Source organism: Aristolochia californica, unplaced genomic scaffold (genome assembly GCF_029961685.1).
Source record: "Aristolochia californica isolate CCGP_79_NKW_82.1479 unplaced genomic scaffold, dmAriCali1.0.hap1 SCAF_10, whole genome shotgun sequence".
NCBI classification, from domain to species: domain Eukaryota; kingdom Viridiplantae; phylum Streptophyta; class Magnoliopsida; order Piperales; family Aristolochiaceae; genus Aristolochia; species Aristolochia californica.
The window spans coordinates 35,263,965-35,278,872 of record NW_027181771.1 but is presented as its reverse complement, the minus strand read 5'-3'; the positions used below and the strand labels follow the sequence as shown (position 1 = coordinate 35,278,872).

Sequence of the window (14,908 nt, the reverse complement as noted above, 5' to 3'; positions counted from 1 at the left end):
ACGGCTATTTTCTCCAACCACTCGCTACGTCCGCAGATTGTCTGACACGTGGACGTAACGATTATCGACCTTCCTCCTTATGAGAGACACGTGTCACGCGTTCGTTGAACTTGAGCAGGGCGGGAAAATAAATATTGCCCACGACGCCGACATGGAGAATACGCCGACCATTTTGTGGCTTTCGACTCAAAAGAACGAAGCCCCCGAAACTCTGATATTCGTTTTAATTTTTTTTTACCTACATAAATCCGAACAAGGGAAGTTTACTGCGGCTGAGAGTCGTGGTCGTGTGCGTCTCTAATTTGGCATATTCCAGTACCGACGAGCAGGGATTTCTGGACGGTTTTGCCGCAATTAGCGCTGGTGGTGGAGGGATTTTACAGTTTCCCCATTTCAGAGTTTTTTTTTTTTTTTGAGCAGTTTTTCGAATCCGAAATCGTGAGAGATTGTGGGAAGGTCTGCGGATTCTGCTTCTCAGGTAACCAGCAATGTCTTGGGTTGGGAAGGGTAGCATCACCCGTTTGATTCGGGGGGTACTATTTTTTCAACGGAGTTTAGCGGGAAGAATTTGATTTTTCTTGGTTCGATTTTGAGCGCGGGGTGGTATTTCTTTCCTATTTCGTATCTCTTATGGCTGAAATGCGTATGTTGTTTGTAAAAAAATGTTATTTCTTTTTTTCCATTTTAGATACGTCATTTATTGGAACTACGATTTTTGAGGCGAAACTAGCGGTTGGGGATAAGAGACGGATGTTTGAAGTGGTTGGAGGTATCCGGCCTTTTCTAATTTCGAAGGAGATGGGGTTGGATTGGATTGATTTGTATCCAAGGGTTTCTGTTTTTAAGCATTCCTTTTCGTCTTCAATGTTCGGATTGTTCTCGAGTCTCTGGCTTTTGGTTTAAATGAAGGGTAATGAGGGAGTTGTGTGTTTTGACGAAATGTAGTTTTGTTGAAAGTGGCTTTTGACTCAAAGTTAGGGTGGATTGCGGCAGAGCATGTTCAATGTAGTTCCATTCTTGATATAGACGCTTCCGCCCATGAAATGGTCGTTTTCTTTTCAGTTCTTAGCCTCCTTTTTGCTTCAGTGCTGGGTAAATGTGGTGCTTTTCTTTTTTCTTTGCCATAGTTTTTGTAACCTTGATTTATTTACCAATGGCTTCTGGGTTTCTGAACAATTTCCCCTGTTCCTTTTAACCATTCATCAATCAAGATTCCCTTAAACTACTTGTAGTTAATGAATCTCTGAGGGTTTTTTCCATGAATGTGTTTAGAACTAGCAAGTGTTTGACGTCTTCTTACTTGATTTGTTTCTCATGGAGTTCAATTCTTTATCGCAGGGCGAAGTCTATTGTCTTGCTTCTTAGCCAAAGTTCAATACTATTTGGGGTATTTGGTGAGATAAGTTCACAAAAGATTCAACATTACAGAGTGATGGCATTGGGCAAGAATTCTCATTTCGGATTCAAGTGTGATAACTCAAATAACATAAACGAGACACAGTTGGGAATTTGTACCTGCACTCGAGCTATCGGAAGAAAGAGAGTCATCGTCTCCAGCTACTTGGAGGTGTCCCCTATTAGTTCTCCTCTCAAAGAACCCAAAGCAAAACGCCGTGGCATGCAGAGTTCTTCAAAATCGCGCCTTGAGGCCTTACCCCAGGACCTCCTGGTAATCACCCAAATCCCTTCTAAACCTGAGACAGATACGATTCTTACATTACCTGCAGCCAATCATTAAGTTTCAATTCTTCCGTCCAACGCAGGTTCGAGTACTATGTGGCGTAAACCATGACGATCTTAAACAGCTTTTTCAAGTGTCCAAGACGATCAGAGAAGCCGTAAGTCTTGCGATGATTGATTATACACTTCTGATACTCTCCCATTTCTTCTTCCCAAGGGTTGTTGTTGTTTTCTGTAAAATTTCAGGCCTTAATAGCCAAGCAGTGGCACTTTGCGTTCACCACTCCGGCGAAGGTCTCTGGCGTGAAGACTTTTATCGACTCAGAGGAAGGCGAGAAATTTGATAACCTGGAAGCCCCAGATGCTCCCAGACAGCATAGAACCTCTCGTTTCCAGCTCAACAGAAAAAAGCTCTCAGACATCAGCGTTGCCCTGTTTCAATCGTCGTCAGAGTCTTGGCCAAGGACCAACGGGTTGACATAGATGGTTCTGGAAGCATCTTGTACATGCTTCAGGTCACTGTCAAGAGCTGGTGACCATGAAAGCACAACGATTGTAAAGATTAGATTTGTAGGCGGGTTGCTCTTCAATCCCATCATTGAAGACTCCCCTGCTCTATTTCTTTGTAGTCAGCGATGTGTATGCCTAGTAATTCCTTTGGAAGGAAGCTGTTTTCCTTTCGGTTGGATAAGTTAATGGAAGTGCCAAGAGTTGGCGGCATTTGAGCTCCGTTTAAACTTTTGGTTGGAAATAACAACAGTATCTTTCTCTCTGAAGTATCGTTTTCCAAGAGACATACATACATGGAAGGAACAGAGCCTACAATTCAGCAAAAATAAAAAGGATTGATTCATCAGCATAAAAGAAATTTTAACAGTTATGTTAAGTTGAATATTAGTACGATCCATGGGAACGAAGAATGATTATATAAAGCTCTACTACAGTTGTTCATACGAACTTATACCATTATGTCAAGCTTGGAATCAGTCGAGAATTCAGAACATGTAAAAGATTTTTTCGTGGTTTCAACAAGAGAAACACAGTTAGACAAGCACTTAGTCTGACTAATGTGGGTTATTACATCTTAAATCACATAATATAAAACTGAGTTGGACACATTCTAATTTAATTTTTTTGTATCTACTGTTTATTGTTCATGAATTGTAAGTTTCATCATTTCATATAATTCCTAAAGCAATAGCTTCTGGGCTTCTGTTCTTGTTTTTCTTCTTTGGCTTCAATTTACTCGTATAATGCTTATTTATTACTTAATTTTTGGGATTTGAAGTTCATGAAATTTTATTTTATATCTTTGATTTTCATATATATACCTCCTTATTTCGAGTCACTCTCAACAGGTATCGATTACCAAACCACGCAATTTAACCCCCCTTGCTCCGATTACTACCCAGACGCAGTACCGGAGATTTCCTGCAAAATTCTATCGTGGCCTTATAGCGACCTGTCCGAAGCCTCAATCTTCGAATCATCTTGACCTCTCTGTTGTATTTCACGTCATCAGCTGCCATATTGATGGCGTCTACGAAGTACCCACGACCGGAAACGAACGGACCAGACTCCCTTCTCCTAGTGATGCACAACGGGTTCAGCTCAATCCTCCCGATTGCGGTTTAGGTATCAGTCTTAAATATTTGCAATTTCGTCTTGAGCATGACGTTGCTACCTTCTTTGGTTAATCTATTTGCTGTTGTTGACGTTTCCTGTAGTTCTCGATCTTTACTATGCTAAGGTGGTCTTTGTGTTGGCTTTTGAACCGAATACCTCATGTCATAAAAAACAGGGATTCTGGGGTTGGACTAGAGGTTCAGCTGCAAGGTCTCCTACTTGTTATATTTTGTTGGGATTTCCCGGCTAGAAGCAGGAGCTTTGTGCGGTTTAAATTGTAACTATTTCCTCAATGGCTTTATTTCTCTTCTACTTTTATTGTAGTAGCTACCTAAATATTCTCGGCTGTGTTTTCGGTTTAGCAGCACAGAAATAGTGATTTCGTGGATGGAAAAAGCTTCTTCTTTTTTTTGTCTTTTTCGAATTATTTCTCATTAGGCTTGAAATGGCCCATCTTTGTTTTTTCAGATTTCTATAAATTCCGCGAGAGAAACATTGTTGGCCTCTTCCACCATGCACGTAGAAATTGAGCTTTGTTTTGTTTGATCCATGTTGGCCTCTTGTAATTTGTCAGGGGACTTGAATTTCGAAAGTTGCAAAAGCGTCCAACCATGCTGCTCTCTCTATTAACATTGATGCTTGACCTGTGCTTTTGGTTACTCAGGATTCTGGTGGTTTCTCTGTTTTTGTTTTTGGCAGACTTTAGTATAGAAGGAAATGGTCTCGAAGGACATGCTCTTTATGAAGCTGGATTTGCTTACTGCTGGTCTGGTGCTCGTGCTAATGTCGGTATTGGCAGAGGAAAATACTGTTTTGGCTGCAAAGTTGTTTCAGCACAGCCTGTAGATATGGAAGACACATCCTTTGATCAGAGGAATCTATGTCATGTGGGAATTTCAACAGGGGAAGTCCCTGTGGGATGTCTTGGGGGAACACAAAGCAGCTATATGCATTTGGTGGGACAGGTAAATTTTCAAATTCGAGAAAAATTTATGGATTATGGAACTAAGTTCAGCGTTGGCGACACAATCATGTGCAACAATCGAATTCTCCAAGAATGGGAAATGGTAGGGTGTTGCGTTGCAGTTCAATGTGGGTGCTCGTATATGTGGAGTGAATTGTCCAACTGAAGAGCTTCCAGCTTCCATGCGCACACGTAATGTTTCCACTTGTTTTTCTGAAAAATGTAGTAGTTGAGATGCAGTTTAGCTTGGAAGAAGGATTGATCTCTGAAGAAGGTTACAAGCCCTGGAGTTTGGTTGTCGAAGAGAGTGGGTCCATCTTTTGATGATCCACCAAACTGTGAAGTGTTAATGATGGTCGGTTTACCTGGTTTAGGGAAATCTACTTGGGGAGAAAACGATGTGCGGGAGCATCCTAGGGACATTATGTTCTGCTAGGAACTAACGTTGCACTTGATCAGATGAAGGTTTTTCAGTCAAAATTTTACTTTGTACTACTACTAAAAATCAACATATACAACAAATATTGCTATTTTCTCTTATTGAGATCTCTCTTTCTGCATTATGAGCTGATTCAGGGTTTGTATGTAGGTGCCTGGATTTGTTGGGAAAACATAACTATGGAGAACGTTTTGAGCATCTGATGGATCAAGCTATAGGGATATTCAAAACCTTATTAGTCCGGGCTGCAAAGATTCCACGTAACTACATTCTTGATCAATTTAATGTTTATAAGAGTGCCCGTAAACGTAAATTGAACGCTTTTGTGAACTATCATAAGGTAATGTGTAGGCATATGTCATGTAGATAACAAAAATTGCTTGAGTAAAGAACCCTGGACTATTAATTTTGCTGATTGTCATCGTCATCAGATCGCAGAGGTTGTTTTCCGCACACCCAATGAGCTGAAAAATTGTGCAGAGAAAAGATTTAAGGAAATGGGATAGGAGGTGCCAGCAGATGCTAGGTAATTTGGCTTTTTGTGTTTCAGTTTATCATGTTCTTATTATTCTTTGTAACATTTCCCCGATGTTTCACTTATCTGTTTCTTTCTTTTTTTCAGTCAACTACATCTTAGCTAGGAGAAAGAACATGCCTGGTTTGGATGAGTAGTTTGATGAGGTTGTTACTTTTGAAGTTATTTAAGTTCCTACATCCTCCTCTCTTTCCTTTGCCATGCTTATGAACTGTATTTCGTTAGGTTATATTTACTGAATTACACAGAGGAGAGTCCCAGAAATATTTGGATGAAATGAAGCATGCTTTGCTTAGTGCTCCAAAGCGGGAAATTGAAGCCTCATCAGGTTCCAGTACTTGCTTTACGTTGTTTCTGTTGTGACTGGTTGGTACTTTATATTTGTCTTGATGTCCTAAGCTAGAAGTGTTGTTTTGCAGGTAGTGGTGGCATTCAACAGAATTATCAGTCTTCTCTCTCCTCCTGAGTGAGATTTTAGCTTCTTTCCTTGTAAGTTTGGTTGTGAATGCATTGTATATAACTAGTTTTTTTATGAAGAAAATAGTAAAATACATGGAAAAAAGTTCATCGTAGTAAATTTCTTAGGAAAAGGTATTTGCAGTGTCGTAATATAAGAGATAGAACATAATCTTGCTAGAATAAGAAAATTATTCTGTCATACAGTATCAACTCAACAATTGACTTTCTTAAGTTGCAGGTGAATCCCTTACCTTGCTTATTATGAAACCTGAAACTTCTTTCGATGGGAATCAACCTGAATACTCCTCAGTATAACAGAAGTCCTGTTCCTAAAGAAGACCCAGGTCTCTTTTGATCCGGGATGACTGCTCATGACTGGTATCTTGTAAACCGGACTATGATTTTGCTCTTGTGCAGGGACAGGGGAAGCAAGGCGAGGCGCCCTCCCGTTCCGATTTGATTGGGAAGAGACTCACTTTTTAATAAAAATAGTTCTCATTCCTTCTCTCAATATGATTAGAGGGGACTAATTCTATGCTAATACGTACAGGTTAACATGTTGGAGTTTATATTGGAGTCCCCAGGTAAATAAGCACCAACATTTATTCGTTTATGTGAGACATAATTAGTTCTTGTAATGGATTTGCATAAGCTGCTCTCGGCACCTAAAAGTGGGCCCAAGGCAAAACTGCAAAAGGTGCATGTCGTCCTCTGCATCTCTTGGCCCATATCACGTGAACAGGCAATGTGTACAAAAAGTTTCCATGGCCCATTACCCTGCATCATGTCGACTTGTCCCCAGAGCAATCGACGGCTGAAATCTCGCTGTTACGTGGCCACATTCACCCTCGTCTTCCTCCTGTTACTAATAAGTTTTAAAATTCCGATTCACTAATGGCGGACACATCTCTGTCAATCCGTTCAAATCATTCGATGCCTTGGAGATTACCCGTAAATGATTTATGCCTTTCCGCTCTGCTAAACAACAAATAATCAACCATCTTGTTATTCATTGATCCAACCTGAAAAAGATTAAAAAGGAAGAAGAAGACAGAAGACCATCGAAAACGATTTCTCTTCTACTTCCATCGACAGGGATTGCCATTAGGTCCTCTGTAGGTGGGTATTAGTCTCAATGGGTGGAAGGGAAAAGCGCCCAACCTATTGATAAGAAAGAAAGTCGCCACGACTCTTCGTCCTCTGAACCAGGGCAGAGATTGGAGCTAGTTTGGAAAGCACGCCAGAGGGAAAGGAAGTCTTTTGCTTGTCCCCACAGATGTGATTCCATTTCTGTGTTCGAAAGAGAAGAAGGATGATTGATTGCCTTTTGCCTTTCTCTCTGCTTTTCCATTTGCTTCTCTGTGTAGATTGCACGTGAATGACAGTATATGCAGGAGATAGTGGGGATGACCGGATGAGAATAAGATCTCTGCTCTCTGTTAATGTGCATGAACAAGTTTTAGATAGGATGTAGGAGATATTTTGTCGGTACCTATCTACTTTGTAAAGCGATTCTTATATCACAATAGTGGGAGATTATGATGATAAAATATTAATTTTTTATACAAGTCATTAGCCAACAAACTGAATAAGAGACTGAAACACTTTCAACGAACACAAAAAAATTGTTTGATTTTGATTGGCAGTAAAGAGACAACAGCACTGAACACAAGTCCTCGTGGGTCCTCATGGTTGCCCACATAGGGGACATCCATATGATCTTGTTACAGTTTTCTTTAACTTATTTGCTGTTGCAGGGAAGACGACGACTCAAACTGCGTTAGATCCACAATTATAAAATAAACAAGCTAGTCAAGTTCAGGATTATGGCTATGAAAGAGATAATGCAGAGCTATCGAGGGCTGTGCACGACTGAATCCATTGTACCAACTGCTATCTTATTCTATCTTTGTCGAGGAAGACGAGAGATGCTATTCAGGTTAGTGATGGGTTACTCGAAGAAATGGATTCCAGACATTTTAATCCAAGTTTAAACATGACTCTATGTATGAATGACACATACAGACTCTGCTTCTGGAGAGAAGAAGAATGCAGAAAGAGTATCTTTCTTGCTCCAGTTGGTGCAAAAGGGTACCATTCGCAGAGTGAAGATTGAATTCGAGAAAGTTTTATGCTTTTTCCATGAGATTCCTCGCCACTAGCTTATTGTCAAAAGGATCCACGTTCTGAAAACCAGAAGCTAACCACCATGATGCTTGCTTTATCGACTTTGGCTTCTCAAACGCTATGTTTTTCCTAACGCAAACCAGAGAGATGGCCCATTCACTACCCAACAGAAGAGGGGGTGGGGAGAAGTAATAAAGGCGGAGGACCATGTCGTCAAAAGACGCCTTGACGAAAGGTAATGGAGGTAAATGGCTGAATTGATGGTGATGCATCAAAAGTGAAAGTTCTTATTCCCAGCCATGATGATCGGGCTCCAGATCAACAAACTAGGCATCCAATTCACCCACTGATATTTCAACATTTCTTGCCCTTGAATTACGAAACAAATTCTTAAATTTGCCGTGAATAATTGAGCAGAGAGATTTTTCTGTTAATTCTCAGAAGCGCTGCACCGGCGAGCTTGCCATTTCGATAACTATAATTGCGGAAGGCTAAACGCTATTCACAGGAAAGAGACGAGTAACAAGTAGGGGAATTAGGTCCCAGAATTATCTTGGAAGCAAGAGTGATTTTACAGAAGCCGAGGAGCGATGCATCTCTCTAAAATGTACGTGTCAACTAATTACAGAATGCTCTGCCACGTAATTTCCTTGAAAAGGAAGGCTACTCTGTCTTCTGCTTGAAAAAACAGACCTCCTTTCCTCCCTTATATGTCCTTCTCTCGACAGTCAACAACGCAAAGTTGCAAACCAGAGGCATCTGTTCTCTCCATTGTATCTTCGCTCAAAATGGTTGAAATATTTTAACATTTTCGAATCAGTTTTTTTTTTTTTTTCTATCTTCTATTAGTTCTTCTCATGGAAGATGGTAATGTGAGCAACAAGGAGCATTTTTTAGTCTTCTTGTCCTCGTTCTCTGCCAGTCCTATTTTCTCATTCGTTGTCGTTCTGCAAGTCCTGATTCTTCTCTACCTTCCTCATCTCTTTCTCCGCCTCTTTTTCTCCCCTGTTTTGATCTTCACTGGGATTGTTCTATATTCCCTTCTCAGCCATGGCTCAACCCAATTCAGCAAAAGCCAGAATGTCCAGCAAGAAATAGAAGAATTCAACACCGTGGATGAGAAACACATTTGGGTCGAAACGCAGACGGAGAGTGTGACTGAGACGAAAACGCATTTAAGCCAGGACCTGTTTTTAAATGGTACCTTTCTAGAGTGGACTCGAAAATCGCCTCTAGAAGTTATATACGAGGAATATGAAGGAGAAGAAGAAGATGATGAAGAACCAGGAGAACGTTCTGTCCACAAGGGGGATCAGCAAGATGGTTTTGAAGGTTTTATAAACTGGGGTCTTTGCTTACCAGAATCCGACACTGAAGGTTCCTCCGATGAGGACTTTCCAATGGAATTCCCTGCATGGGATTCGCCGGAGAATCTCTGTTTCAGGTGGGAAGACGAGAAGGACGGATTGATTGAGATCCCGCTCAGAATGAAAGGATCTGTAGTAGAAGAGGAAAATCTTATAGAGATCGACCTTTCAGTCTCCAAAACTTGAAGAGAAGCTACTACGACCATTCCACCGTTAACAACTGTTCATCTCTGTGTCCTTCCATGAACTACCAAACTGTTGAAAAGTCTCACACGAAACCAGATGTTATTCAGTCTGTTCAAGGCGCAGTGGTCCTGTGTAAAGGAAAAAAAAAATAGTTTTACTGGTTGTATTCTATTAGAGCTAGCAGCAATCTCCATTGAACTGAACCAATTTTTTTACTGACCACAGAAAACAGACGAGAGATTCTTTAGTGGCGGCGCAAGGTGGAAGAGTACTGCCGACTACTCCCGGCTGCTAGGGGGATGAATTAATGGATGAATTGAATAGGGTACGAGATGTATCAACTGTTAGATGAGGAGTGTATCTTCCGTGTGTTCTGAAATGGGGATGGGATAACCGATGAGAATTTGGGTTCCCTTCCTCAGGGAGGAGAGACTGGACTGTCGGATTGGTTCTTTGGATGTATTTTTGCCCTCGAGATTTTTTTTTTTGTTTATTTAATTGTACCAATGCCAATCCCAATTCATATACATAGATTAAGAGATTGGCACCCTTCTTATCATTGTTTAAGGAGATTAAGATGAGCTACATGATGGTTCCTTTGAAGATTTAAATATGGTTTCCCAGTAATTTGATGTTCAAACAACAAAACTGGGTGTTGCTTACTCTGCAGTAAAATGGAGTTAAATTGCATATTCAGTAGATGGATCTAGCTTTGCTAACTTGCAGGGACTACTGCCAAGAAGAAGTGAATTTGGATGAATCATCCTCATTCTCGTCATCATCATTGCTACTGAGAATCTGATTTTTCGTCATCATCATTGCTACTGAGAATCTGATTTTTCAGCTTTCCTTCCACGCTTACTGGGTTTGAAAGACCCTTTATCCTTTCCGCGTGCACCTCTTTTAAGGCCTTTACCACGAGGACTTTCTTAAGGCATTGATATAATGTTTGATGGGATTTAAAGAAAATAAAAAAACCCATTTTGACATTGTCCAAACCCACACCAACATGGAAGGCCCACACATAGAAGATATGTGAAAAATGGGTTTAAAGCCCATAGATTAAAGAGAAGGCTCACGGGCCCATAGAATGATGACTGGAAAGTAAATAAAGAGTCATCCCATAGAGATGACATATTGATGTAATTAAATTAAGTTAGTAATAACTCCATAACCTCTTTTTCGTCTAGTTTTCTCTTAATGGGTGTCTTTTCTTTTTCTCTATGAGCTAAATCACTAGAGTCCTGAAAATTAACAAGGTATTAGAGCATTGATTTTCAAGACTCGATCCAAAAAACTATTTTTTTAATTCCAAAAACCCTTTTTTTTTCTTTTGCTAGTATTGTTGTTTTGTTTTTCGTCATCGTTGGAACTTGGTTTTTTTTTCATGGCATTTTAGAATTCCAAAGTTATTGATATAAGTTTCATTTGAAGTCTGGTTTGCTTCGTTAGAATTCCACCTGTGGAGGCCAACCCACTAAGAGGCTATACCTGTATAGATAAGTAAAGGAAGTGCATGAGTGTAGCGGTTTTCAACACTGCCAAGAAGTCACGGCTATCCTCTCCATGGCCAATACTAGGCGAATCACAAACAAATCACAATTGTTCATCTGCATTACCAAGACGTCGTGGCTATCCTCTCCATGGGGTTGTTGAACTCTATTTCTAGAGTAAGAACACACCCAGAAGGTTCGTAAGCAAAGAAAAGCAGCAGTAATCCTTATCATCTAAGGCGCAGCTGTAATATCAAGATCAGTTTGAAGATCGACATAGCAGTGCTGCGGAAAATTACTCACCAAGCTTTGTCAAACAAAGCTCTACAATCTTCTTTCGAAGATATCAGAAATATCTTCCTGGGCTCACGCTAGTTGTCTCTGTTATTCTATCTTAGACGTTGCTGATTACTTGGTAGCTTCACTCACTGACATAAGTTTTTGGTTCATCGTTGTTTCCATCCGAAACCTGAAATTAGCTCAGAAAAGATCTGTTGTCTTTCCTTAACTCTCCATGGTATTATTGTCAATGTTGCCGATTTATTGTGTTCTATGTTGCTGTGTTGCCATTTCTAGATGACGAATCAATCCGGAATATTGATCCGGCTTTGTTTCTGTTAATCGGGTGTCTTGATTCCGATTACCCGACCCGGTTTGGATCCACGTCGGGACCCGATTAAGAAGTTAAATCGGGAGCACTGATTTGGGGTTTTTTGAGGAGAGGTCGAGACGACGAGGGTTTTGGGGATTCTCTGCGCAAAGAAACAGGGGTTCGTCGAGGGAGAAATCGGACCTCGATTTTGTATGCTTGAAGCCGCGACCCTTTCCGATTTTAGTGGATTCTCGTTTCCTCCCGTAGAGTAGGCTGTCGCCGAACCACGTAAGATCATTCCCTTTGTGCTGTTTGAGTTGATTTACTGATTTTGCATCTATTTCATATTTATCTCTTTGATTATATACTTCGTGGTTAGTTATTTTCGGTTTATTGTGCTCGGATTTGTGTTATCATTATAACGATTGGTATCAGAGCGAGGTTTTCCAGAGACGGCGCCGGATTTCCGTTTGTCCCTCTCTGTTTTCGTTGACGGGAAGAGAGCTCTCTGTCCCGAGCTTCCGTTTGGTGGTTTTCTGGAAGTGCCGAAAGGAGAAGAAATTTTATTTTTTTTGGGGCACTGTTCGTGGTTTCTGGAAGTGCCGAGGAGAAGAATTTTTTATTTTTTATTTTTTTGGGGGGGACACTTTTCGGTGTTGGACTCTCGAAGTGAAAAGAGAGAGATTCTATTTATTAGAGAGGTCAGAGAGAAGATTTAAGCATCTGAGCGTTTTTGTGATCGAGGGTATTTTGGTAATTATGACTGTGAAGTATACATTAGAGAAATTTGATGGGCAGATGAGTTTTAGTTTGTGGCGCGTGAAGATGCGTGCCTTGTTAGTATAACAAGAATTCCACAGAGCATTGAATGGAAAGGATAAGTTTCTAGCTACGATGTCAGAAGAAGCTAAGGAGGATCTTGACATCAAAGCTCTCAATTCCATTCAGTTGTGTTTGGCCGATGAGGTTTTGTGGGAAGTTGTAGATGAGATGACAACAGCTGATTTGTGGCTGAAGTTGGAGAGTATTTATATGACTAAATCTCTCACGAACAGGCTGTATTTAAAGCAACGCCTTTACACTCTTCGGATGAAGGAAGGTACATCTCAAAGAACATCTTAATGAGTTCAATAAGATTGTTATGGATTTGAGAAATATAGATTTTACCATTGAAGATGAGGATCAAACACTGGTTATGTTGTGATCTTTACCTCTATCTTATTAGCACTTCGTTAAGACTATATTCCATGGGCACAATACCATCTCTATGGAGGATGTCAAGACATCTTTATACTCTAATGAGTTGAGAAAGAAGGTATCTACCAGTGGGAGCGAGGAGCAAGCAGATGGTCTATTTGTTCGAGGGCGAACGAAGGAGAAGGATTCTAGTGGTAGTGGCCGTTCTAGGCCGAAGTCAAAGGGGAAATGCGGCAAGTACTATTATTGTCATCAACTAGGTCATTTTGCAAGAGATTGTCCAAAACTCAAAGAGAAAGAGAAAAGAGAAGAAAAGGAAGAGGTTGATGGGGTTGCTAAAGATCATTCTGATGGTTCAGAATATGCTCTCACAATTGAGTGCTACACACTCACAGGATGAGTGAATACTTGATTCGGGCCGATCCTACCACATGTGTCCTATCAAGGATTTTTTCTGCGACATATCAGTCGGTAGATGATGGTATAGTTTTGATGGGGATTTTTTTTGCTTTGTAAAACTGTTTGGAATTGGAACAGTTCAAATCAAGATGTATGGCGGTATAGTGAGAATTTTGTAAGAAGTTCGACATGTACCAGTTTTGTTTTTTCTCTAGGTTCACTTGTTTCCCTTGGTTGCAGATATACAGCTGAAGGTGGAATTTTTTTGGAGGTCTGTATGGGTACACTGGTTGTGATGAAAGGGAAAAAGGTTGGTAACCTTTTATGTGCTTCAGGGCAGTATAGTCATAGGTACTGCAGCAGGTTCCTTATTTTTAGATTCAGAGATTGACACGACTCGTCTGTGGAATATTCGGTTAGGGCATATCAGTGAGCAGGTGGAGTTTAAGGGTGATGAGTACGACTACGCCGACATGGTCGCTTATGTATTACCTGTGGCAGAGACCGTTCAGTTTCTAGAGCCCTCTAACTACCATGAAGCTGTCACGGGTAGTGATGTTGCTCAATTCAGACTTTCAAGTTCTACACTCAAGTTCAAGCACGGTTTGGACTTTCGTTTGGTGTTCGCAGTACCTGAGGAGGATACCCTAAGAGGCAAGGTGGAGAAGGCGATAGACAGGTTCAGTTTTTTAGAGAGGAGTAATCGAATTCAAGCTAAGGTGGAGATTTGTTAATCGGATGTCTTGAATCCGATTACCCGACCCAGTTCGGATTCGCATCGGGACCCGATTAAGAAGTTAAATCGGGAGCTCTGATTTGGGGTTTTTTGAGGAGAGGTTGAGATGACGAGGGAGAAATCGGACCTCGATTTTGTATGCTTGAAGCCGCAAAGCTTCACCCCTTTCCGATTTTAGTGGATTCTCGTTTCCTCCCATGGAGTAGGTTGTCGCCGAACCACGTAAGATCGTTCCCTTTGTGCTGTTTGAGTTGATTTACTGATTTTGCATCTATTTCGTATTTCTCTCTTTGATTATATACTTCGTGGTTAGTTATTCTCGGTTTATTGTGCTCGGATTTGTGTCTTCGTTATAACAGTTTCCGTTTTTGGAGGTCAAAGACGACAACATCTTGCTAAGACGCTGGCTGATTGATCTGGCTTCTAGTGTGGAATTTGCTACAGAGTTGCATGACTTTGTTAATGAAGAATGAGTTAGGTTGTACCCTGCGCTTCGAGATCTGGTGACAATATCAATTATTTGACGCTGAGAATCATATATTGAGCATGTGAGGAGAATTATCACATTCTTGTTAAAAGGTTATTTTAGCTTCATGTGGGTCATTATTTTTGTGCACTACCATTAGTGTCTTACTGAAGTTGTTTAATTATCCTCTCTTTTGACTTCTTAATCCCTTTAGTCTTATTTACATGTACAAGCTCCTGAGTTACCTAAATTTAGTTTTAGTTTTTAATGCTTTGGCACTCTAAATTCTGGAACTCAGCCATCACTGAGTATGGACGCATTACCGTCATCTACTGAGTCTGACCTTTTCAGTCTTCTCCTTGTTCTCCTCTCTGCCTGTGCACTTGTGATGAAAGCATCCGAGCTTTTTATGCATGTAGGCGGTTCATTTTTGCAAGGGACTCCAGTCGCATCTGAAGTAGAAGCCCCACAACTGAGAGAATAGAAGTCTTGCTTGTACCCTTTTCATGGTGTTCTTTCATCTATTCACTTTAGAAACTATTTCTCTTGTCCAGTGTCTCTCCCTCCTCTCTTTGATTATAATCTTTACTTTTAAAAATTTTAAAAGAATCACGTTTCCGTATTAGATGGCATATCCTATTT

General features: G+C 40.6%; 1 protein-coding gene and 1 pseudogene across 1 annotated transcript; both read left to right on the top strand.

The window, feature by feature from the left end:
- The first annotated feature begins 178 nt into the window (after positions 1–178).
- On the top strand, positions 179–2,359 carry LOC137942751 (F-box protein SKIP27-like). The gene is made up of 4 exons (XM_068788491.1): positions 179–478; positions 1,339–1,669; positions 1,764–1,838; positions 1,927–2,359. Exons 2-4 carry the CDS (start codon positions 1,433–1,435, stop codon positions 2,161–2,163), a joined length of 549 nt encoding a protein of 182 aa, XP_068644592.1. The 5' UTR covers positions 179–478; positions 1,339–1,432; the 3' UTR covers positions 2,164–2,359.
- LOC137943204 (uncharacterized) lies at positions 2,164–5,710 on the top strand (annotated as a pseudogene).
- Positions 5,711–14,908: the final 9,198 nt, after the last annotated feature.

Bases quoted from the DNA above. Each gene is read 5' to 3' on its own strand.
- LOC137942751 (XM_068788491.1), top strand. From the start codon at position 1,433: ATGGCATTGGGCAAGAATTCTCATTTCGGATTCAAGTGTGATAACTCA. The intron at 1,670-1,763 runs GTAATCACCCAA...CGTCCAACGCAG, and splicing joins CCTTACCCCAGGACCTCCTG to GTTCGAGTACTATGTGGCGT. The intron at 1,839-1,926 runs GTAAGTCTTGCG...GTAAAATTTCAG, and splicing joins CCAAGACGATCAGAGAAGCC to GCCTTAATAGCCAAGCAGTG.